This window comes from Tasmannia lanceolata, unplaced genomic scaffold, assembly GCF_043159265.1.
Source record: "Tasmannia lanceolata isolate RefF3 unplaced genomic scaffold, GAP_Taslan_0.1 ptg000005l, whole genome shotgun sequence".
In the NCBI taxonomy this organism is placed as follows: Eukaryota; Viridiplantae; Streptophyta; class Magnoliopsida; order Canellales; family Winteraceae; genus Tasmannia; species Tasmannia lanceolata.
The window spans coordinates 9,603,846-9,626,942 of NW_027518682.1; the positions used below are offsets into that span (position 1 = coordinate 9,603,846).

At 38.2% G+C, this 23,097-nt stretch overlaps 2 protein-coding genes across 2 annotated transcripts; both read left to right on the plus strand.

Annotated features, from left to right (window-relative positions):
* Nucleotides 1-5,164: 5,164 nt before the first annotated feature.
* On the plus strand, nucleotides 5,165-13,661 carry LOC143877414 (Double Clp-N motif protein). The gene is made up of 6 exons (XM_077379454.1): nucleotides 5,165-5,543; nucleotides 5,632-5,667; nucleotides 5,801-5,910; nucleotides 9,421-9,600; nucleotides 13,067-13,194; nucleotides 13,278-13,661. The coding sequence occupies exons 1-6, from the start codon at nucleotides 5,329-5,331 to the stop codon at nucleotides 13,308-13,310; spliced, it is 702 nt and encodes a 233-aa protein (XP_077235569.1). The 5' UTR covers nucleotides 5,165-5,328; the 3' UTR covers nucleotides 13,311-13,661.
* A 4,808-nt stretch (nucleotides 13,662-18,469) lies between these two features.
* Nucleotides 18,470-22,725, plus strand: LOC143876587 (LOB domain-containing protein 18-like). The gene is made up of 2 exons (XM_077378292.1): nucleotides 18,470-19,205; nucleotides 22,192-22,725. The coding sequence occupies exons 1-2, from the start codon at nucleotides 18,894-18,896 to the stop codon at nucleotides 22,552-22,554; spliced, it is 675 nt and encodes a 224-aa protein (XP_077234407.1). The 5' UTR covers nucleotides 18,470-18,893; the 3' UTR covers nucleotides 22,555-22,725.
* The last annotated feature ends 372 nt before the right edge of the window (nucleotides 22,726-23,097 follow it).

A 23,097-nucleotide genomic window follows, 5' to 3' on the forward strand; every position in this document is an offset into this window, starting at 1 on the left:
GGTTGACTCGATTTTGATATGAAGATCTTAGCCCTTAATCTTACTGATGGGAAGTCCATTCGGCATGGGAATAAGACCATGTGGAATGACATATGTTCCAATAACTAATGTCATTCTACAAGTTCAATGGTCCTGATTACATATTGTGGGACCAAAAGTCTGATCAGTAGGATTGATCCAGTCGATACCATCCACAAAGTTGCACTCTAACTAGGAACCTCCTCCAGCGCAACGCACTAAAATCAAGAGGAAACAGGGGGTGTGGATATATTAGAGCATGGGATTAATATTGCCACACCACTTGCTATTAGTGTATTTTAGTTCGTTGCCCAGGGGTTCCTGCGCAATGTTGAGCAGCCAAGTTTTTTCCTTCTAACTATTCATGTAAAGAGCAATGATAGATACAAGGGAGCCCTTGCATAAAGAGCGGCAAAAGGGCTCTTCATTGGATCCACGTCATTTTCAGTTACATTTTGAAATCGGTTGAAAAAGAAAAATCAGTTAGAGTTGATGACGTGGGTCCAAATCATGAGCCCTTTTGCCGTTCATTATGCAAGGGCTCCCTTGTATTTATCTTTCCTCTCATGTAAATAGTTGTCACGGGGCAACTCACCAAAATCAAAATTTCTTCGATAAATGGGCTGTCTGTGATGGCCTAGCACTACACTAGTTAGCCACTCAAGTTTGCACACACAAAGATCACACAACAACACAAGAACACACACAACAAAAACACAAGAGACTTTTTTAACGTGGTTCGGCCAAACAATGCCTACTCCACGGACAACTCCATTTCCATCCTCTTTCTCAAACTCTTTAGGCAAAAGCCATTACAAAGAAAACTCACAATAAATTGCCTATCTGTTGCCTATCAACAGCGTATCTGTTGCCTATCAACAGCCTATCTTCCTTCCCGTTGCCTATCTGTTGCTCATCAACAGACTTGGGCATTTAGCACATAAAACGCCCATTACATACAAATTTGCACAATCCAAGTGCTTATGTACAAACAAATAAAGAGCCAACATGTGGCATAACCAACCACCCATGATGTGAGCACAATATCCACAAGCAATAGTCACAAACATTGCCTTCATTCGAATTGTAACTGTTGCCTCCATTTGCAAACACACCCATGTGTTGCCAAATGTCATGCACACATTGGTGCCTTACTTTGCCTATGCCCACCAATGAGTGCCCAACCAGTCCAGTGCTCAACCAGTCCAGTGCCTACGAATCCAGTGCCCACCGATCTAGTGCTCAACCAGTTCAGTGCCTACGAATCCAGTGCCCAACCAGTCCAGTGCCTAACTCGTCTAGTGCCCAAAGAGTCCAGTGCCCAACGAGTTCAGTGCTCAACCAGTCCAGTGCCTAACTTGTCCAGTGCCCAACCAGTCCGGTGCAAGTTAAGCATAGCCCACGCCTATGCCTTATGCCATGCCAAAGCCTTGGTCCCATGGCTTTCTTCCCACCTTGATTTTCCAAGTGTACATTGGCAAGGGTGCAAGGTGCCACCACAAGCCAATATGTGTGCCAACATTTTAAGGGGGTGACAATAGTCCATGTTATCACGTGAAGATGTATATGTTGTAAAGCAGTTTCCTGATTTTGCAGGACAAAGGGCCAACTAGGTTATGATATTCAGTTTTATACTTAACTAGCGATATGCATTTGCTGATCATTGAAGCAGAAAAGGACCAACGGTCTTGATTACATTTTATTCTCCATTTGGATGATTATGGTCCTGAGAAATTCTCTTGCAATTTCCTTGCAGCGCTCGAATTAGTACTACTCATGCTTCGAATTGATCTCTTGCAATTTCCTTGCAGTGCTCGAATTAGTACTACTCATGCTTCGAATTGATCATAGTTCTCTCCGTCTCCTCCCCAAATGTCCTATATATGCTTTTGGTAATTAATGCAACATTCACTAGTAAGTAGATGTTTTCAAACTTGTTCAAGAAATACATGTTTTATATATCTATTACACAGTTTACACTATATATTCAAGAGATAATCATGAGATTTAATATGTTGAGTGGGCGGACACGCCACCTGCTGGATCAAATATCAAGGGTGGTACTTCCATGGTACCACCATCGGAGCATGTCTGCCACTATCATACAGTTTTTCGATAAATCATTATCCTCTCTAGTACTTTAATTAGGTGAGAGAGAGAGAGAGGCCCTCGAATGTTTCTTTTTAAACTTATAGTTACAGAATGAAAATGTGATGGTTTACATTTAAGTAGTATCGATTTGAGAAGAAAATAATGGCATAGCCCTAATTAGGTCTTTGCCAAGTATTAATATTAAGGGCAGTGGTTTGGCCATAATAAACTTATACACGGAAATAACATATACCATAATAAACTTATACAAGGAAATAACATATACGCATATCAAGGGAGAATATTCAATGTCCAATAGACCCATATCTTAAAGCAAGAGTACCAATTTTTTGTCTTTTGAGTTTTTGTTCAGTTGGGTATCTTGAATTTAACCCAGTTGGGTTAAGAATATTGTGCGTGACCCAGAAGCAGCCTGTTTATTGGGTAATGGTGGGCTTTGCCCATTTTAAGTTATATCGGGCCGATTCAAGTTAGCCTGTTTTAACTTCCTACGTATAAAGGGTTTTAGGGCCTGATGGGGTGTGAAAACACCAGCCTCTCACAGGCCGCCACCTGTCCCAGAGTAGGTGAGCTGCAGCCTCTCACAGGCCGCCACCTGTCCTGGACACCTCACCAGATTTTCCTATAAATAGAGGATCAAAGCTCAGACCAATGGGTAATGCGAAAATTCCTTCTCTCCCTAAACTCTTAGACATCTCCCCTTCACTCCTGCTCATACTGACTTGAGTGTCGAAGAGCCTGTCCGGAGTAAAACCCGGTCTGGTCTTCTGACCTCGCTTGCCTTGTGCAGGACTCAGCCCTCATAGCAGGACTCTTTCTCGACCACCTCACTCCTCGTTCACTCCGGTCCTTCAGGACCCAGCTCCCCTAGTCATCCAGCTCAGCTCTTACATCACTGCTGTACCTGTTACCGATTTTAGGTCTAACAGGGCCTATTTTGTATTCTTGTCTTAGAAGAGGGTTGAAAGGTCAAAGGGGGAAGAGGGTGTAATAGGGTTTCTTGGTTTTTTTTGGTGAGAGGTACTTATTTTCTCTTGTAATCTTCAATTCTTATAGTGGATTTTCTGATCGACTCTGCCATGGATGTAGGCTTTACGCCGAACCACGTAAATCTTTGTGTCTTCGTGTGTTTGCTTGTGTTTTCCTTTTTCCTTTTGCTTTGCCATTGAAATTGCAGATTGCTATTGTAGTGGGGTTATCACAACAATTTTATATTTTGGAACCTCGTATGCAAGTTTCTGCAAAGAAATGTTGGGCATCATTCACAAAAGTAAGGTCCAATGGTTTTTTGTAATCAGTACGCGTGTCGTTAGTTTTTTGCTATTGGGCCCTCTATCTCTGCGAAACTATTAGATCACTGATATATTAATTTACGGCTGCGGTTTATTATCTTTTTTTACCATTAGGCGTCGCCTATATGTGCTCTCCATTGGTTTTTTGTTGCTGGCTCTCCATGCATGTGGGGTTCATTTTTTACCATTATGCTCTTTATGTAGGCACCACTAATATGTTAGTTTCTCATTAATATATGGTTTTTGGCCATTGAGCTGTCCATCTTAGCCTAACTAATAGATTAGTAATAAGTTCACATGTGAATTAGACCCTCTATGCCCCGCTAGTATATGTATAATTACTTTACATATGGGTCTCAATAGTTTTTGGCTAACGAAGCTTATCTCTTAGGCCAGAGTAGATATTGTTTAGCATAGATGTGGGGATGTCTTTTCGGCGAGTCGGCCTTTCATGAAGACCCCACTAACATACAACTCATTATTTTATACATAGGTAAATCATTGATTAATGTACATGTAGGGTCATTGTTTTTAACTAAAATATAATTCAATAGCTTGTAAGCAGCCACTACAAGTGTTCCTTCCAAACAGGATAAATACTTTAGAGGAGAAGGTTCTCCTATTCGTATTTATTGAACCAAATGGCTGAAACAATTTTCTACAAAAATAATGGGAAGGCGAAGGCTTTTGGGGGAAATCATTTCTTTATGAAATCCTTTACTTCTAACCAAACATGCCCTTTGTTATTTTTCTTCTTGCTTTACATTTTCCTATCCTGCCTTTGGGCTTGTCTCGTTGATAAAATTTTTAGGATCAAAGAAATCGGAGTTTTTTAAAAACTCATCTGAGCTGTTGGTGGAATCCAAGTTGTGAAAAAAAAAAAACATTGCTAGTTATAGTCTTGTCAAAGTGAACACCCCCTAACACCTTTACAAGTCTTTAATTGTTTTGATCTTAATGCATAATTTAGTTAGTAAAGTGTATCAAGAAATGGATAATTACATGATTTTATTTCAGATATTTGAATTTAATGGCATGTATTAACCAGTATTATAGATTTTTTTATGAATATAAATAAGTGTTTGGATCTATTTTATTAACACAAACAATTTAATGGCTCGATTTCCGGTAGGGGTGCAACTCGGGTCGGATTGAGGCCAACCCTAAACCAACATGAGACAGCATTTCCGCAACCGTAACCCAACTCAAACTGAGCCTCAGGTTGGGGATGGTCAACCCTAACCCAACCCGCCTTAGAATTTCTCAACCCTAACCCAACCCATCAAACCTGAAATCGGAGCAGGTTGAGTTGGGTTGATCTAGGTTCACCTTGGGCCAAATAGAAAAGTACAATAAAACAGAGAAAATCAAGATAGACTAGAGGACAGAGGTAGGGTTCGGGTCAGATCGGGTTCCCAAGCCTCAACCCTAACCCAATCCGAAATTAAAAATCAGGTTAAACACGTCGAGTTTGGGTTCAGCCAGACCCAAGTTGCACCCCTTGTTTCCACCATCCGGGGACTTAAAATGGGTGTTAAGCAAATTTTATGCCCATTTTACCTCCAAAGAAACAGAGCCTGTGGAAACTTGGCCATCTTCTTGTAAGAGATTATAGAGAAGCTTGATTTTGTCCTTCTAATCATTATCGTCTCTATGGTCATGGCACCGAACGAACGGTCCAGATCATAGTAATCTAACTCATCGCTCTTCTTTTTCTTGTCCGGGACGGGGAGAGAGGATAGGCGAGTTCCAGAACGAGTCGCAGTCTTACAGCGTACTTAACCTTAGCATTTAGCAATAGCCAATCTTCGAACAAAGAAAATAAAATGAGCAGAGCAAACAAATCCATGAACTAGGGTTCTTGAATTCTCCACTCCCTCTCTTTAAAAAAACTAGGGTTTCCCAAATGGCCGCTCGAACTTTCTCCGTTCTACCAATTTCCACCTCATTCTCCCCCTCCTCCTCTCGAAAATCACCTCCATCTTCTCTATCCCTGGCTACTAATCTCAACAGCAGTTCTCAATTTGGAGATTTCGAGCTCCGTTCTTTCAATTACAAACCTCTCGTTAGAAAACGGCGTTCTTCTATCGCGACAGTTTTCTTCATGCAGCTCCCCACCGCGTAAGTTTTAATCTATTTTCCTAAATTCCATTCCTTGATTTTTATGAGAAATCATCGAATTTGAGAACTTTTGATTTTGTTTCTGTAGGCAACCAGAGAGGGCACCTGTTGACAAGATTCCTAAGTGAGTTCAATCGATTCTTCTTATTATATGGATTGTTTCTACTCAAAGGAATTTCTAGGGCACGGAATTGCTTTGTTTTATTCGTTTCCTATCTTGCATAAAGATATGGTTTCATTATTTTGGAATGGAACAGGTGGTCTGCTAGGTCAATAAAGGCTTTTGGTATGTCCGAATTGGAAGCGAGGAAGTTGAAGTACCCAACGACGGGGACTGAAGCTCTTCTCATGGGGATATTGGTTGAGGGTTTGTGATTTTGTCCTTTACAACTTAAATTTTAGATAATTTTATTTTCTGATGATTCTTATATTTTGTGAACCCGCAGAATTAAGGCATTTTCTTCTGAAATGGCATTGCATGTTTTTGATGCATATCTGTTATGGTGTATATGTTTTAGTTACAAAGTAGTTATCAGATAGTTATTTATGTTAGGGTTGTGGGTGTTATTTATATTAGTTGCATTTAAGTTCTTGTATTTCAATGGAAATGTGTAGAATTTGCAACCAAAAACAGAAACTTTTGTTTCAGGAGAGTCATGGTTCCTCTCGAATTGAACTGTTAGAACTTAGGAGGTCCAATTGCCTCGAATCAATCTCTCTCCCTCTCTTTTCTATATTTTCTTTTGTTTATTGTGTTACGGCCAATTAGGCATGTAGCAGTTTTCTTGTGCCAATCAGATATTATTGTTACGACTTCTTGACGAGTTGATTCTTTCCTTTTTCTTTTGCAATGCTATTCACTCTTTGAGTTCAATTCATATTCTGACTTGCTGCTCGATACATCTTTCAAGATTTATTAGAATTTGAAAGATGGCTTGGGTGAATATCTATTGCCAAAGGCATTTGAAAGTAATGTGGAAAATTTGATAGGATCTGGACTATTCAAAATGACATTTACATGTAAAATTTTCACATTACACATACTGCCTATTTAAAATGAGGTGTTTTAAGGCCCCTGGCGACGAAGTTAGTTGCGGAAAGAAGTGTAAGTTTTTTTTATTGGCTGGCATCAGCCATGTTTGCCTTTGTTGTTTATCGTATCCATTCACAAAAAAGTGAATGACTGATTTTGGTGCAATGGAGCTTAGAAAGCCTCATTTAAATTTAGTGGTAGAGGAACTAAAAAACTAAGAGCTAATAATATTTTTAGGTTCTGTAATAGTTGAATAAAACAGTCATTTTCTATAAGGAACATTTGGAGATGGATCTCCGTCAAGAGAGGCAATAGGCACAATATGATCTAAAACATATAGAAATGCTGGTATGGGTTCAGTCTCTATCAAGAATACTCTAGTATCTATGCATTCATGACAAGTCCCTAGACAAAAATTACCATAGTGCTCTCTCTGCAGTCTGTTCTGTGAAGATTTTAAAGGCCTATTGCATACGAAACCAAAGTCTCCAAAAGTCTTTGCAAAATTTAATCCATGTCAAAGATGAAATCATATGCTGCATCATGTTTTTTTTAACCTTCAAAAGTTACAGATCCCTATGGCTTTTTTCTTTATCGCTTAACCCTTTCTTCCTCCCAAACAATGGGAAATGCTTCATAAGTATCTGTGGGAAGCAGCTATAATTCCCTCTATCAAGAACAGATGAGTTAGCTGAGGGGACACATGTTGCCCCTCATATAATACACTCTCCTAGATCATTTGGAGAGTCCAAATGTTAGCTTAAGGTGGAAGCAGGATCTGGTGAGTGGTGCTCCAGCTGAAAGAAAATGAAAACTTGAACCACAAATAGGCAAAATGACTTTGGGGGAGATTGTACAAATATAAAGCACCTAACACATCTGTTAAAAGTGATTTTTGAATTCCATCTTCTCTTTATGTAAGGAAACTTGGGCTTATACTGGCTTTACGACATGGAGTTGATTTACTATACAACAAATGTTTGTGCCTTGAATATCTATAATCTATCTACACCAAAAATATCATAACCTTCAGTGGGTCACATGAGTCCACTTCTTTTTTTAGTGATGCTTCAATTTAGTTTGATTATTATCCACTGTAACTAGAGTGGCCAACATTCCCAACAATTTGTTTATCCCCTCTTAAAAAGAAGCGCACTTAGTTAACCATTGTAAAATAGCAGATTATAGTTGAGCATTTCTCCTGGTGGTGATGACCTCAAGGGTATGACATTGAAGCTAGGGGTTCAAACTTCATACCTACCTGTTAAAGAAAACGATAAAAAAGGGGCTAACCAAGTGGTGTTCATAATATGTGGTCTTTTCAAAGGTTGAACAAGGAAACCTTGAATACATCAAAATACTTCCATTTTGGCATTTTCACCAACTTTTTGACTTACTAATGGTTGATTCTAGAGGTCCTTAATTATTTGACTTAGCTATGCTGTAGGTAAACACTGTTATAGTGTTATTTGATGCCCTATAATTGGCTAGCAATGGGACAATCTCGTGAATATGTGTTGAGCTTGGACCTGTGTGACAAATTGGTGACATTTGAACTGAATACTTTTGACGCAGAGATGTCTTAGGAAGCCATATTTTTTCTAGTATTTACTTTTTGTTAATTAGTTAATGGAGGAACAAGGGCTTACTGTTTGCCATTTGTCCATATAAGAAGCTTAGACTGTTGATGATGGCGATGGAAGGGGAATTGTATGAAACTAGTGATAGACTAGATTGTGCACAGTTGTGTGACATACAGGTGAGATGAGAAGAAAGTGGGGCTGTTCCGAAAAGACGTTATTGTTATTTTAACTGTATTGGAGTGGTCTTTCCATACTTAATGGGTACTATTGTTCAAGCACATAAATTTGATTTTTATTTGCTTTATGGGCATTGCATGTTCTTAATCCCCCTTTTCAGCTAAGATGAATCTGTTCTCCAAATCCATGTCTTCTTTATTCCAAATCCATGTCTAGTCTAGCGTGTTCATTCTTTTCTGAGAAATCGTGGTATTTGACTGATGTCTTCAATTATTTTAAGATCGAGCACACCAATTTTCTATAGCTCCATTTATTTAATATGGATAAATGTCCACAGGCAAAGCATTCCTTTTAGTAATATTAAAAAAAATAAAACCTTTAATTTCAAAGCAAAAGCACATAATATTTTGGATATTTATGAAAAGTCTTTGTGTAGCTTATATGTTGCAGACACCTATGATTTATTCTCCTTCTATCTACAACTTTTCATGGTAATTTGATGGAGCCTAGCTAACTTGCAAGCATGTCTATTGACATCAAAATATGTAATTGAAATAATGTGCAAGCATTAAAATATTTTGGACAAAAAAAATAAAATAAATAGCGACATGAAATTTTGTTAGCTGGCTCAGAACTAGAACATGTGAACTTAGACAAGGAAGGTGACCAACATGGTTTGGATTAGAGCCCCTTTCTACCTCTTAGAACTTTTGAAGGGACACCCTAAGCTATTCATCTGGTTTTGAACTGACAACCATTTACTCAGTGAAGCCTTCCCTTTTAACATGATAAATATTTCTAGCACTTTGAATTGCTATCCCCTGAGAGCTATCAATGTTCAGAACAACCTCAGGTGTAGCGTGCGTAGTAAAGTTATGTTGGATATATGTTCAGATACTTGCCTTCTTTTAACCCTTTTCTGTAAAAATATCTTGTTGGGAAGGATGCCATAATTTCTTATAAAGTTTTTTTTGTTGTACTTTTCCCTACGTTGTGGCAGTACAGCTGAAGTTAAATGTCAGTATTTTTTTATGATTCCTTTGGCCCAACATTTTTCTAATAACTTTTTCTATTTTCTTTGCAGGAACAAGTTTTGCAGCAAAGTTTTTACGTGCGAATGGAATTACACTTTTCAAAGTGCGAGAAGAAATAGTAAAATTACTTGGAAAATCTGACATGTACTACTTCAGTCCTGAGCACCCACCTCTGACCGAACCAGCTCAAAGGGTTCTTGACTGGGCTGTTGATGAGAAAATAAAATCTGGTAACTTTGAAAATGGACAGTCTTCAGTCTTTATACTCATTTGTAGCTTTCATAGCTTTAGATATTTGATATCTCTTGCTACTACTCTGATTAGATTGGTTACATACTAGTCGCTAAACCTTGCCACATGTAATTTGCCATTTGGTACACTTATAATTGTAGTTTAAAAGGTAACTTGTATTAGCCACATGAGATGAAAATCAGAACATGGAAAGAGGAGAGCATCTTTTCTGTTGGTTTGTGGTTATGGGGTGCTGTTTTGAGCCCATGATTTCAGTTTTGCTGTTAGAGTTTCTGTTACACTGTATCTTTTGGTGATATGCAACACTGAGATGGTTTTTGTTTGTGTCGGTGCAAAACTAATCTCTTGTTGAAAGCTTGGCTGATGTACCTAGGTGGTTCCTGGATGCTGTTCTTCTTTTTTTTTTTGAAAAATGACATTATATATATATATATATATATATATATATATATATATATATATATATATATATATATATATATATATATATATAACTCATACGAGAATTACAGAGGGTAGGGACCAGAGGTCCCTTTCTGATTTACAACGTATGGGATCCAGGGGATCACCACTCGGCCATAATAAAAACCAAAAAATTCCTTAAGTCACTTCAGCATCATCCCATCCATCAAGTTAGATCATTCTAAAACTATCATCATCCAAAAATCAAAATACCTCCTTTCCAAGACCCCTGAAAAAACCTTTCAAAACTCTGATATTTTTCCGCCTAATAACATTTACTTAGCAACATATTCTGGCAGTATCACATAACTTCAACTCCCACTTCACTTTTTTTTTTTCGCATCATAAATTTCTGCTAGCCATGTATAGCAATGGTTTCCATTAACAAAAGCTCCAAAGCCAGCTAGGTGTGCACAATGTAGTCCTTGTGTTATGAATTTTAACAGCTCAATAGTGGTAGCTACCATCATACTCAACTGTTTTTATCAATTATACTCGACTCTTTTTGGGAGTCAGATATCCAACACATTGTTTTACCATGCTCAATCATTGTCAATTCGGAACCACAAGCAGAAGGCTGATTTTGGGTTGCTCTGCTACGTCTGCCCATGTTTATTCTACCTCAATTCAGGTCACCTATTCCGCTTGATGCTTGTACAGTTTTCTCTGTTTATGTTCTCCAGGCATTGTGAAGGGGTGACCAAATACTTAAAATTACTTATCTAAGATAGGATTTTCAAAGGTCCCCATTATTGGATAATGTATGTCATTGGATTACAGTTAAGGACAACCACCTTCAAAAACTGCTCAAATTTATTAATGGAAATGCCATTGCAAGAGGACACAGGTTGTTTTGCCTCTTCCGCAAGTAATACATGCAAAGATCGTAAGGAATTCGCATGTAAATAAATCACCGTTGCAAAGAACTTCCTGTTTTAGCACAAACCAAGCAAACACGACTTCTCTTGGAAGAGGGCCGCAGATCTACAGGAAGCAAGTAGCACCCAAAGGCCCCTCCACTGATAAGCTTGTGTAGGAGTGACTTAGATGTTTCCATAAACAACTCTGGCCATTATGGAGTGCCTGTGACCATTCTTGTAGGATGTGGGTGGTTCTAGAGTCTCTTTAAGCATGAGTAATTTTTTTTGCTCCCTTTTTCCTAGAGGTTCTCATCAGCGAGGTATTTGAGAAATTCAAAAATATTAAAAGTGATATGTTCGAGTGGTTGAATTCTTTGCTCACTGATGTAGAACCTAAAGAAAAGGAAGCTAGTTCTTGTTCTCTTATCAAATATGATGTAGAACTTATAGAGGATAGCGAAATTAATCTTTAAATTGTATAAAAATCCACTAAAATATTGTCAACTTAGGGTTTATTTAAACTCTCTAAAGATGGATAAGATCCAACAATTATATGTCTCGAATTTTACAATTAGGATTAATCTTGTCATACCAAGTTGATATCATCTGACAGTTGGATCTTGAGATAAACCTAATTTTTAAATCCGAATATTGAGATTGAATCAATTCATCCATCAGATTTTAGGTCAGATCCATCTAGATTGTTCTTCTTGATAATCTTAGTGAAAATCTAACTATCCACAGGAACTTTAGAATTTGAAATCTACAATTGCATAGAGCTTTTCAACATTTGATCATGAAAAAGAAAGTACATGATGAAGGTATTACCATGGAAGATGGAGAAGATAATGAGAGATGGGTTTTGAGGGCTTCACACCACTAGAACAAAGGCGTCACTCCCGCAGGTGATCATGGAATCACTTCAAGAACTAGGGGGAAGAATTCTTCAAGTTTCAAGCAAAAGCTGTCCTTTTCATAAACATAATATGTGCCAAGAGATGGCCCTAAGGCCTACATATAAAAAACTCAAAAGAAACTGTTTGAAGTTCTAAACTTGACTTGAGAACCTTACACACAAAACCCTAAACATCTGGAGGGTCCATAAAAAAAAAGACCTACCAAAATAATAAACCCAAATCTTTTCCATGTAAATAAAATCTCTTCAAAATCCTCTAGAAAGTTCTAAATTTGACTCAAAAGCAAGGTTCTAAAAATCGGAATTGAATCGTAAATCGTAACAGGGTTCGGATCGTGAATCGTAAGATTTTTTTTCCAGATTTATATATAAAAATGAGGAAAATATTAAAAAAATATAAAAATAAGAATGAAAAGAGTAATTATCTATTTTTCATTCAAAACAATTAAAGTAAATATAAAATTCCATGATTTGTAATCCAAACTTACGTTTGGCATTAGTAGACGTAAGAAGAATGAGGAGGAAAGAAGAGGAGAAAAAGGAGAAAGAAGGAGGAGAAGAATAGAGTTAGGGTTTTCTTTATTTGTTTTTAGGTTATAAGTTGGGGTGGGGGGTTCATATACGATTTATTGCTGATCGTAAAGGGCCCATAACAAAAAAAAAAAAAAAAAAGCAAACAAAAAACAATTGTAAAAAATCTTAAAAATTACACGATTCAGTACTTGAATCATACGATTTCTACTAAAACGATTCTTTCTTCCGATTTGAATCGTTCAAGTCTCAATTTGATTTGAATCGTAGATTGAAATCGCGAATCGTACGATTTTAACAACAGATCCTTTCTAAAAAAAACCCTAAACTTCTAGAGGGTCCCTGTAAAAAAATCCTATGGAAGCCAAATATTTTCTGTGAAAATAAGACCTCTTCAAAAATCCAAATTTTACATTTATATGGTTTTAAATAACCTCGGGTAGCCACCCAAGTTTTCCGTATAGATATATTTTGCTACATTCGGACTAGTTTCCTTACTTTCAGCCCATTCTGGGATTTGCATATCTGTCCTGTGTAGTTTTAACTTTTAAGTATGGACATTTTTCTAAGTAGTGATTTTCTGCTGTTATTTTAGGATTGGCATTTACGTTGAAGAAAATTTTGCTTTCAACTCCAGTTATAAGCACTTTCATCTAGATTAGCTTCAAAATGCAGGTGAAAGTGGGGAAATAACCACGACCCACTTGCTGCTGGGAATTTGGTTGGAGAAAGACTCAGCTGGCCACAAGATAATGGCCAGTTTTGGTTTTGATGACGAAAAAGCTAAAGAGCTGGCCAAGTCTGTAAGTTCCGAGCCTCATCTCATCTGGAGGTTAAGTTGCCTCCCCTCTCTACGATTGATGTAATTTTTTCTCGTTACTGGCAGATAAACGACGAAGCTGTTATGACCTACAGATAGGGACCAAAATCTATGCTTGATGCATTGGAAATACATTGGAGAACTTCACAATACCGCAGCCACTTCCAAGCAGAGTTAGTTAACAGTTGAAAAATGTTGTGCATGTAGGGACCTTTTTTTTTGCTTTATCACCAAGCGGGTGCTTTTGTCCAAACTGGATGCATTCGAATTCTGTTGTCTTTGTTATTGAGGCAGCTGTGGAAGAGTGAAGAAAAAGGATCCAATTTGCCGGCCCAATCATTAATGTAGTGGTAATGGGTGATTCCTTACTGGGTTTACTCTTCTTTTTTTTATAGCTACGCTGTAAAATCATACATCCTAAAAAGAGTCCCGGAGCATCTATCTTGTTTAGTCTCTCTTACCATAGCTTAATTGCCAAGTATGCCTATTGCTCTTAAATGCCATCTATGAATTTTTTAGGAGCAACCAGTGTTGGAGGTGAAGTAGGGAAGCGAAGTTGGGATGGATCTTTAGTCTAGCACCAACCACATTACTATTTTACGGCCCGTAACACGCCACTAATAACTTGAATGAAGTCCGGTCAAGCATCAAATACAGTACTTAATGAAGAATATTTAGTTGGTAAGAACTCATTCTCGTTCTATTTGAAATCAGTAAGTAGAACGTCATTTCATACAATAGCTGTTGTGGATTAGATGGTTGGATTGCTCACTGTATCGAGACAGTTGTGACAGGATGACAAGGGGCACTGAGGCAACAGTGAAGGACTTGTGGCCTATTTGAGGAAAATTTAGGCCATGTTTGGAGACCATGATTTTTTTCCATGGAATATTAGTTTCTCAAGTGGTGAGAGAGGGCTGTGTGTGCTCCCCCGCCTGTGTGGGTGTGGGTTTGTTTGCTTTTTGTGTGTGTGTGTGTGAATGCGCGTGTGGGCGTAGGGGTAGGAGGAAATTCCTTGTTTAACCTTTTTCTCACCCTCCCGGAGTCACCTCACACATGCTCTCTTTTCTCTCTCCTTCTCTCACGCTCCCTTGCCCTCTCTCACCACATAATAAACTAAAATTCTAGGGGTGGCCAGAACCGAACCAGAACCGAAGAACCGAACCGGAACCGAACTATAAAAAAATATTTTTGGTCCGGTTCGGTTCCACTGATGAAGAACCGAACTTATTCGGTTCGGTTCCAAGTCTAATGTTCTTGGTTCGGTTCCGGAACCGAAGAACCGAACTTTGAATATATATATATATATATATATATATATATATATATATATATATATATATATATAATATTTTTATATTTCTATTATACATATACTTAATAATATAAATTACTTATAATATTAATAAGTAATAGTTAATACTATTCTTATAATAAGAAAATAACTTATATTATAACTTTAATTAAAAGTTTTTATAAATTATAATTAGCCATTAGAACCGAAGAACCGGACCGGACCGAACTGATTATGTTCGGTCCGGTTCGGTTCGGTCCTACTGTGTAGTACGGTTCGGTTCTTACGGTTCATGGAACCGAGAACCGAGAACCGAAAAAAAAAAGAACCGAGAACCGAACCGGTTGGCCACCCCTATAAAATTCTATGGAAAATTTTTTCATGGCAGGCGCTCTGATCGAATGAACTTTCCGAAGAAACTTTGGTTATAAAATATGGATTCCCCAGTTCCTTCCCTCATGGTTACTAATTCATGATCTGGCGTCAAGAACGAAAACTTCATTCTCCAAGGCAGGGTGTGACCTCATTGTCCTATAATATTGCAGCATTATCCATAGGCACGGGTTGAGTCTCCAATGGGCCAAAATTCAGGCCAATTGAAGTACACAATCAAAGGCTAAAAAATTAATGTATTAATGGATATTAGGATTGTTCGATCAACATGATTTTAGGGCCATTGAAGATCCAACATAGGGCCTATCAGATAGACGATCCAGATCGACCATGGTTGGCATCCTAAGTAATAGTGGGCGTACTTCATTGTCTTACAAAGCGGTCAGGCGCTGTTTGAAGTATACCCCTTTTGCCTGTAGAGATAACTTATAAGAATCTTATCCCATGCTTCTATAGCTTAAAAAACCTTGTAAAACCTTTCATTAAAAAAGAAAGCTATGTCTAACTTAGACTGCGTACCTGCAAAGCCTTACGATGGATGGGCCATAAATCAAAATTCTCCAGTGGTAAATGATCCTGACCGTTTCATCTACAGAGGTTTTCTTGATGAACAAGCTTATATTTTTCCCTGAAAAGGAAAAAAATGGGCGTCCATCATATAAGTCAACTTGAAGTAGTTTAACCAAACCAAATTGAATTGGGCTTGGAAACCAAACATCAGTTTTACATAAATATGGAATTGAGTCTTGTTTTCGATTGTCTCACAAAACACTCATGATTTCTTTCTTTTCTTCAGCATACTTTGACACGATATAAGCATCCAACCCAAGCTTACAAATGATAAAACCAGTTATTAATTAGATGAGAGAGAGGTTTTCTCGAAGGGAATGATAGTTTCACCTGCCCTTCATTGGATTTTCACTCCCTTTTTGTTGCCTTTTTTCAAGGTGACTGTTTTTTACACAGCCTTTTGTTTGTCTTTTACTTAACATGAAGTCATTTGTGGGGTGGTTTCGTAACCGAGTTTATATAGGATATTGTCGCTCACCTGCATGTATTTCGTCAAAAATTACGTTCGGCCCTCCTTCAAAGATCCAAACGATTCGTTGGTTCTCCCCAACATAAATAGGCTCTGCCACCAATCTCATCTCTATAGGATGATCGAAGCCCTCCAATCTATGGATGAAACTGGAGGGCTTGGGTAAGAATCGAGGTCTAGTATCATCCTAGCCGGATCATCCAATGAAGATGAAATTTAGGGCACGATCAATTTATGGTGGGAGCGAAGCAAACGAATGGCTTGGATCATTGATGAAAGAGGGTCCCTACTCCCTACTATACCTTTTGAAAAACATGCACAAGTATCGAAGAGACATCATATAAAAACTCTAAAATCACACGGCCAACAAGTCAATATATCATAATGTAAAATATTGCAGATAAATTACCCTTAAAACTTTTTTATTGTCATTGTACCTAAATTTCAACTTTCGATGATTATCTGATTTTAAAAAAACAGAATTATGTTGACGAGAAGTGACTTTATAATGATATTTGTTGATTTCACGGATAGGAACTTTGCTTTGGTCCTAAGCTCTCTTTGACTCGTTTTTAGAATTTTCCTAACCATACTTAAGCTCTTAATTAATTTCCCTCTGCCACACCTTGGGGTGACACCATGTAATTTAAAACGCATTTCCTTCAACAGAAAAGCCGCAGATTATTGGGCCCACTTTCTGATTCCCATGCGCTGACCGCACGAGTGGTGGAACTAATTGGGCCCACTTCTTAAAAAAAAATGGATGGGCTCTATAGTCTGTTGATTTTGAAGAAACATCATCTTTTCACGTATAGGATTTCTGTTTCCGTTTCGGTCAAAATAAATGCACGGGCACATTATCCAACGTACTTCTTTTGATCTGAGCCGTTGATCAGCTAATCCATCACTAACAATTGCAACCAAAACTTGATCCGACGCCGAAAGGCGATCTTGAGACTGAGATGAATTTGCCACCGAACGGTGTACTCTTTGAGGATTTGGATACGTTCGTGGTGGGTCCAGTGTCGATTAATCCAAGCCATTCAATCAATTTACCACCAATTATATCTTTCACTGCCCAAAATTGAAATGACAAGAAGCTCCAAAAGGGTACATAGGAAGATCCATGGATCATCAGACAGTTAGGATCGATTGAGTGCATGACATTTGGAGCATGGCCCACTTAGGGATGATCTATTGAATGGATGGTCTGGATAGCTTTAGATTGAATTGGGTGGTAGAGATGATATATCTCGAGAGTTTCGGTGCAACACTAGAACGAAAAATGTGTCGGTGAAGAATCGTAACGTGACGTTTGATTAAGACACGTGGCGTTCAAAGGGGTAAGGCTGTGGTTTTGTCTTGCTTCCCGTTCTCAACACATGAATTGGACAAGAGCCGGACGGCGCGCGGCGATGCGCCGTTACGAACTCTTCCACACAGAATCTCTTTTTTTAAAAAAAAAGCGAGAGAGAGAGAGACGAAACGATATCGGGAAGAGGAAGAAGCGAAAGGAAACGTCTTTTGTTTGAAATAAACGGCGCGTGGGGCCTGCTGTCCAGGTCATCAAGTCCCAGCCGTTACGCTAGCTCTCACCGACTTACACGTGTCGGTTTATGACTTGATAACGAGCACGATCGGGTTAGCTGTACTTTGAACGCCGAATTGGCCTTGACCCCCTCTCGCTCCCGATTTGGGTTTAGGTTACTAAAAATAGACATAATGTGATTATGGCGATTAAATGACAGAAATGTCCCGAACCTTTATTCAAATTTACTTAACTCTCCTCTTTGTCATTTTCTAATAACCAATGATTAATCACCAAAACCAGAAATGTCCATCTGCTTCTTCATAATTACGGAAATCTAACCTTCCTCATTTCATCTCGTGGTATCCGGTATTGATGAAGCATTTAAGTCGTTGCTCTCGTGGGCCACACTAAGACCATCAGTGCTTGTGGGCCGTGGATCGTGCACTAAGCGGATTCTCCAAATTTGGTGATTTTAATCATTCATCAACTTGGCCCTATAATGAATGACCCATATAGTACTGTATCCACCAATCAATCCTCACCGTCAGCTTGGTCCTATAATGAATGGCCCACATACTGTATCCACCAAACAATCCTAACCGTGAGTTTGGTTGAGTTTTTTTGAACTGTCACCAAATTACTTTAAATTTTCCACTTTGCAAAGACAAAAGGTTTAAATCAAATGGGATGTTGTTCGTGAGCTGACCTATCTATGGTGGGGGCCAACAAATGAAGGGTATAGATCACTGAACAAGAGGTTTCCATCTATAGGTGTCTCTAACCCCTACTTCCGAAAATGAAGTTACATTCACAGGAAGACAAGCAAAAGGGGTAGAAATATCAGTTCCCTGGAAGTCCCTATCCTTTAAAAAAAAAAAAAAAAAAACAAATTACTCAAGTGATGTTTCTTTCAAACTCAAGGGTATTTTTATTGTGGATCATACGATAAAAATTATAAAAAGGGAAGGGGTTCTGCTTCTAATGCCCTCCACGCCCCTAAAAACACGCTCACATATCTACACACGTCGTAAGTTCTGCAAATTTCTTCACAAGAGGGAGAGAGAGAGAGAGAGATTTGCGTGAAGAGGAGAAGAGAGCGTGTTAGTATCACGTGGGGAAGGGGAAGTGGCGGTTGGGAGTTGCTAAGGCAATCGGCATATCCCATGTTTGCTTCACGCAACCTGCTAAAGTGTTTATCTCCTTGCCGTGGCTTTAAAGATTCAATACAAGAGAGACACAAATAAAAATAGAAAACAAATCCTAGAGACGACCCACCACCAAAGATACAAAAACAAAATAGACCACTCAGGTTATTTTCCTCCATCATAACATCAAAACAGATACAAGAGCACGAACAAGAAGACGATGGCCTAACATACGAAGAAGAAAACAAAGAAAGTAGAAACAAGGAGAAAGAAAAAAAAGATGAGCGGGAATAGTAGCAGTAGTGGAGGAGGAGGAAGTGGTGGTGGTGGGCCCTGTGGGGCCTGCAAGTTTTTGAGGAGGAAGTGCGTGAGCGGCTGCATATTCGCTCCTTATTTCGACTCGGAGCAAGGCGCGGCTCACTTTGCAGCCGTTCACAAAGTGTTCGGGGCTAGTAATGTGTCTAAGCTGCTTTTACACATACCTGCTCACAAACGGCTCGAAGCCGTTGTCACCATCTGCTATGAGGCTCAGGCTCGGCTCAGAGATCCTGTTTATGGCTGCGTGGCTCACATCTTCGCTCTTCAACAACAGGTGCGCCACAAATTCCACAGGAAAAAAATGGGAGGATGATAAATTCGCACCCCTGGTAGGATAATTCGCTCCCCTTTATTGTAGCGTTCTGCCACATAATTCATGTTCCAGGGGAGCGAATTATCCTACATGGGGTGTGAATTTATCATCCCCCCAAAAAAAATGGTAATATTTTGGCAACATGGGCCGGGGTGTTGGATTAATTGTTAACCGGCACCGCCACCGTTTGCCTACCGTCTATTTTATTTTTGTAAGGTGGATTTATTTGGGGAAATAGTTTTAATATTTCAGGGAAATTTGTGGAGGGTTTTGATATTTCTACCCTTGGTTTTGGGACTCTCCACCCTCTTTTTTATAAAATTTTTATTGGGCTCTTACATCTGTAACCCATTTACGAATTGTAAGAGGGAATGGAAGATGATTCTAATTACAGCGAGGGGTGGGAATAACAAATTAATAGCTTTGTTTCCCGCATAGGTTTCTGTCAGAGTCTGAAAGTAATGGGGATTTTGGTTTTGAGTGCAAGGAATGAAATATTTGTATCCTACGTTTGATTCGGGTGAGTCTGTGTCAGTCCGATATTTAGGAACATAAAGTGAGGTGAGGTGAGGTGGGTGTATTTGTTGGGATTAGGGTTTTGTTTAATGGCACTCGTTTACTCTACTAGCAACTATTTTCCTGTTGGGGAAAATAACTTCACATCTCAAAGTTGTCAAAGGTAAGCAGTAGATGCTTAGCTCCTTTCAGTAATTACCTATTTGTTTCTTACAGAAGTGAAGATCTACATAGACGTTTTGGTGGGGTCACTTGTTACATGTTGCTCTTTACTTTGGACGAGTCATGCCCTAAAGATCGAATAATCAAAGTGACCATCCCCGCAATTTGAAGGCTACGTTAGGAATTAGGATGGTTTAAGTCTTCTCCACATGTACTTTTGCATGCCACAAGATCTTCAAGGGGCATCCACTTGTGGTTTGGCATGCTTGTATAGTGTCGTTATACACGATGCGGAGACGTAAAATTCCTCAAAAGAAAATTAGGAAGCCCATTTCCTATTGGTTGGAAAGTCGTTTTTGGGTTATATCACTAACCATTTCGATGAGATTAACAAATGATTGAAAACTAAGTGATAAATTTAGTGATATTTTCAAGAGTAGTTTTAGTATTTTACATTTGATATGAGGTTAAAAATTATAGCATGTAAAATGCAAAGACCCTAATTGGCCTTTCCTTTTCTTTGTCCTGTTAGCATAGTTACAGAGTTTGAAATGGGGAAGTAATTGGCAAGAGAAATGTTAGGAAATATCAGCAAAAATATATGATTTTTTATTTACTATCTAAATATTTACTAGATATATACTTCTTTTTTCTAAATTACACTCAACAAAAGGCATGAAATGAATGATATAAGTGAATGTGTTTGCTTGATTAGAATGTGAGTTTTTTTTTTTTTTTTTGATAGATTTACAAATAATATGTGAGGAATTGATGAATTACTAATCAAATTTGCATTTTTAAATTATTCTAAACTTTTCAATGTGAGAAAGGGGTGACCCTATTATCTCACATTCTTTTTGTATTTTTAAAAATTTTTCTGGACTTCACCTGCACAATATAAAATCTCCTGAAAATGAATAATAATAAAAAAAAGATGTGTTCAATAAAGAGTTTGGTGCACAAAATCCTTTTGTTTAAAATAGGTCCATACATGCCTTTGTTTAAAAATTTCAATTTTCTCCTGCTGCCTTTTTAAATTATTCTTGAAATTGTTTTTGTAGCACTACTTTTCCATGTGAGTTTGTTTGAATTTTTTATACTTGTTTTGAACTTGGAAGTGGGAATTGCAAATGGGTTGTTTTAAATATTTAATACATGTATTCTGCCTGTTGGCAAAATATTAAATTGTTGGAGATTTTGAAAATGTAAAATAAGTTATCTTTGTTTCTAAGACTTAAGAGTTACTCGAGATTATTAGACTTGAGTTTTATTAGAATTGATAATATTAGTTACACATTAAGAAATTATGGTTTATTTACAAGAACATTCTCCTACTATTATCGGGGAGAGAGAAAGACACATGGGGAGTCGATTTAAGATATATGGGGGTCGATTGTTGATACAGTGAATCACTGCTAGTCTAGCTCATAAGTCATAACCAAAATCATTGCCTTTGGCCTGGATCATCCTAGGTGTTGGTGGTACGGTATTTTTTGAAACCAGAAGGCTGTTCATCATATAAAAACTCAGTCAATCAAAACAACCTTTGGCTATTCAGTCACAACAGACCATGTCAATCAAGTGTTTAGTCGTGTCAACAGAACACTCGATTGTCCCACCAAGTCTACTAGGATTTACTTTGACCACATTTTGGACCGCAAACAGAATTAACTGGACTATTTAGATGGTAGTCTAGATAATGCTGATGTTATGTAAGTGGGCCCAGATAAAGCTCACTCTTGCACTTCCCATGGTAAGCCCTCTCCTCGTATTATTCTACTAAAGATAATTTCGCCAATAGGGCTTCTCTGGATTCCACCAAAATTAGTTCTAATTTTTTTTATGGATAAATTAGTTCTAATTTGCAAATAAGAATAGGTAACTCATATCTATTCTAGCATATTTTGATAATGGCACTACTCAATTTGTTTTGGACTTTTCTAATAAGCATTTTGCTGCTGGTTTAATACTTAAGATGCTATCAGCATCCAATCACAAAAGTGTAAAACTCAGTGAATACTGCCATTAATTATCAAAATACGGTACTGCAATAATCGGGCGCCATAAGATTAGTTTGACTTAATTTTATTTGCAAATCGGACATTAAGGCCGGTTATATCATTTTGAAGGCTACTTATAATCATTGTATGTAAATTATTTTATGTAACTTCAAAACCATATGGGTATAAGATTGTATGCAAATAATTTTAGAGGCAATCAAAGAGGCCCCTATATTTGTGACTAATGGTTTCTAAATTTGGAACTGTAGGTGGTGAATTTACAAGCCGAGTTGGCTTACATGCAAGCTCACCTTGCCACCTTGGAGCTCCCATCTCCGCCACCACCGCCTCCTCCGCCGCTAATGCAACCGCCACCTCTCTCGATATCGGACCTTCCATCCTCCTCTACCTTGCCCACGTCCTTTGATCTCACGACACTCTTCGACCCTCTAATGCAGCCTCCTTGGTCACTACAGCAACGACAAATGGAGCTTCGGCACCTCAGTGGAAGTCGAGACCTGCCAGAAAATCCATGTCTTGGAGGTGGCGATCTTCAAGCGCTGGCACGAGAGCTACTCAATAGACAGAGGGCCGCCCCAGCGCCTTCGACTGAACCTCCACTCACCAAATAATCTGATTTCCTGCTCTGTATTTGATGCGGTAAGGGTGTCTTACAAAATTATCTGGTTTTGGCCCATTTTTTTACCCTTTTTAGCACGTAATTTAATCGATAATTGATTTTTTTTTTTGGGTTTCTCTTGTAGTTGAAGAATAGATGAATTAGTAAATTATATTATTTAGAACCTATGTTGCCAAAACTGCAATGTATGGATAGTCCTGGTTGTGTATTTATTTGCTTATTTTATTTAGAGAAATGAATGATCTTTTGTATAAAGTGGGCAGTCATTGATCTAAAATCGACGGCCTACATTGAGGAGTAAGATTAAGAGTGAAATTACTGGAGTTATCCATTGACCTGAGTGATAAGAAGGGGGTGGTCAGTGCATCTCATCCCTACTGAGACTTAGATTATTAGTGTAGCCTAATTCAACTACATCAGGTAGGTCTGGATAATGGAGTTGGTGAAATTAATTAAGCCACATAATTATAATTTTATGAGGCATTTTTTCTATAAATAGAGAGGTTTGTCTTTGTAGCCATCCAACTTACCAAAG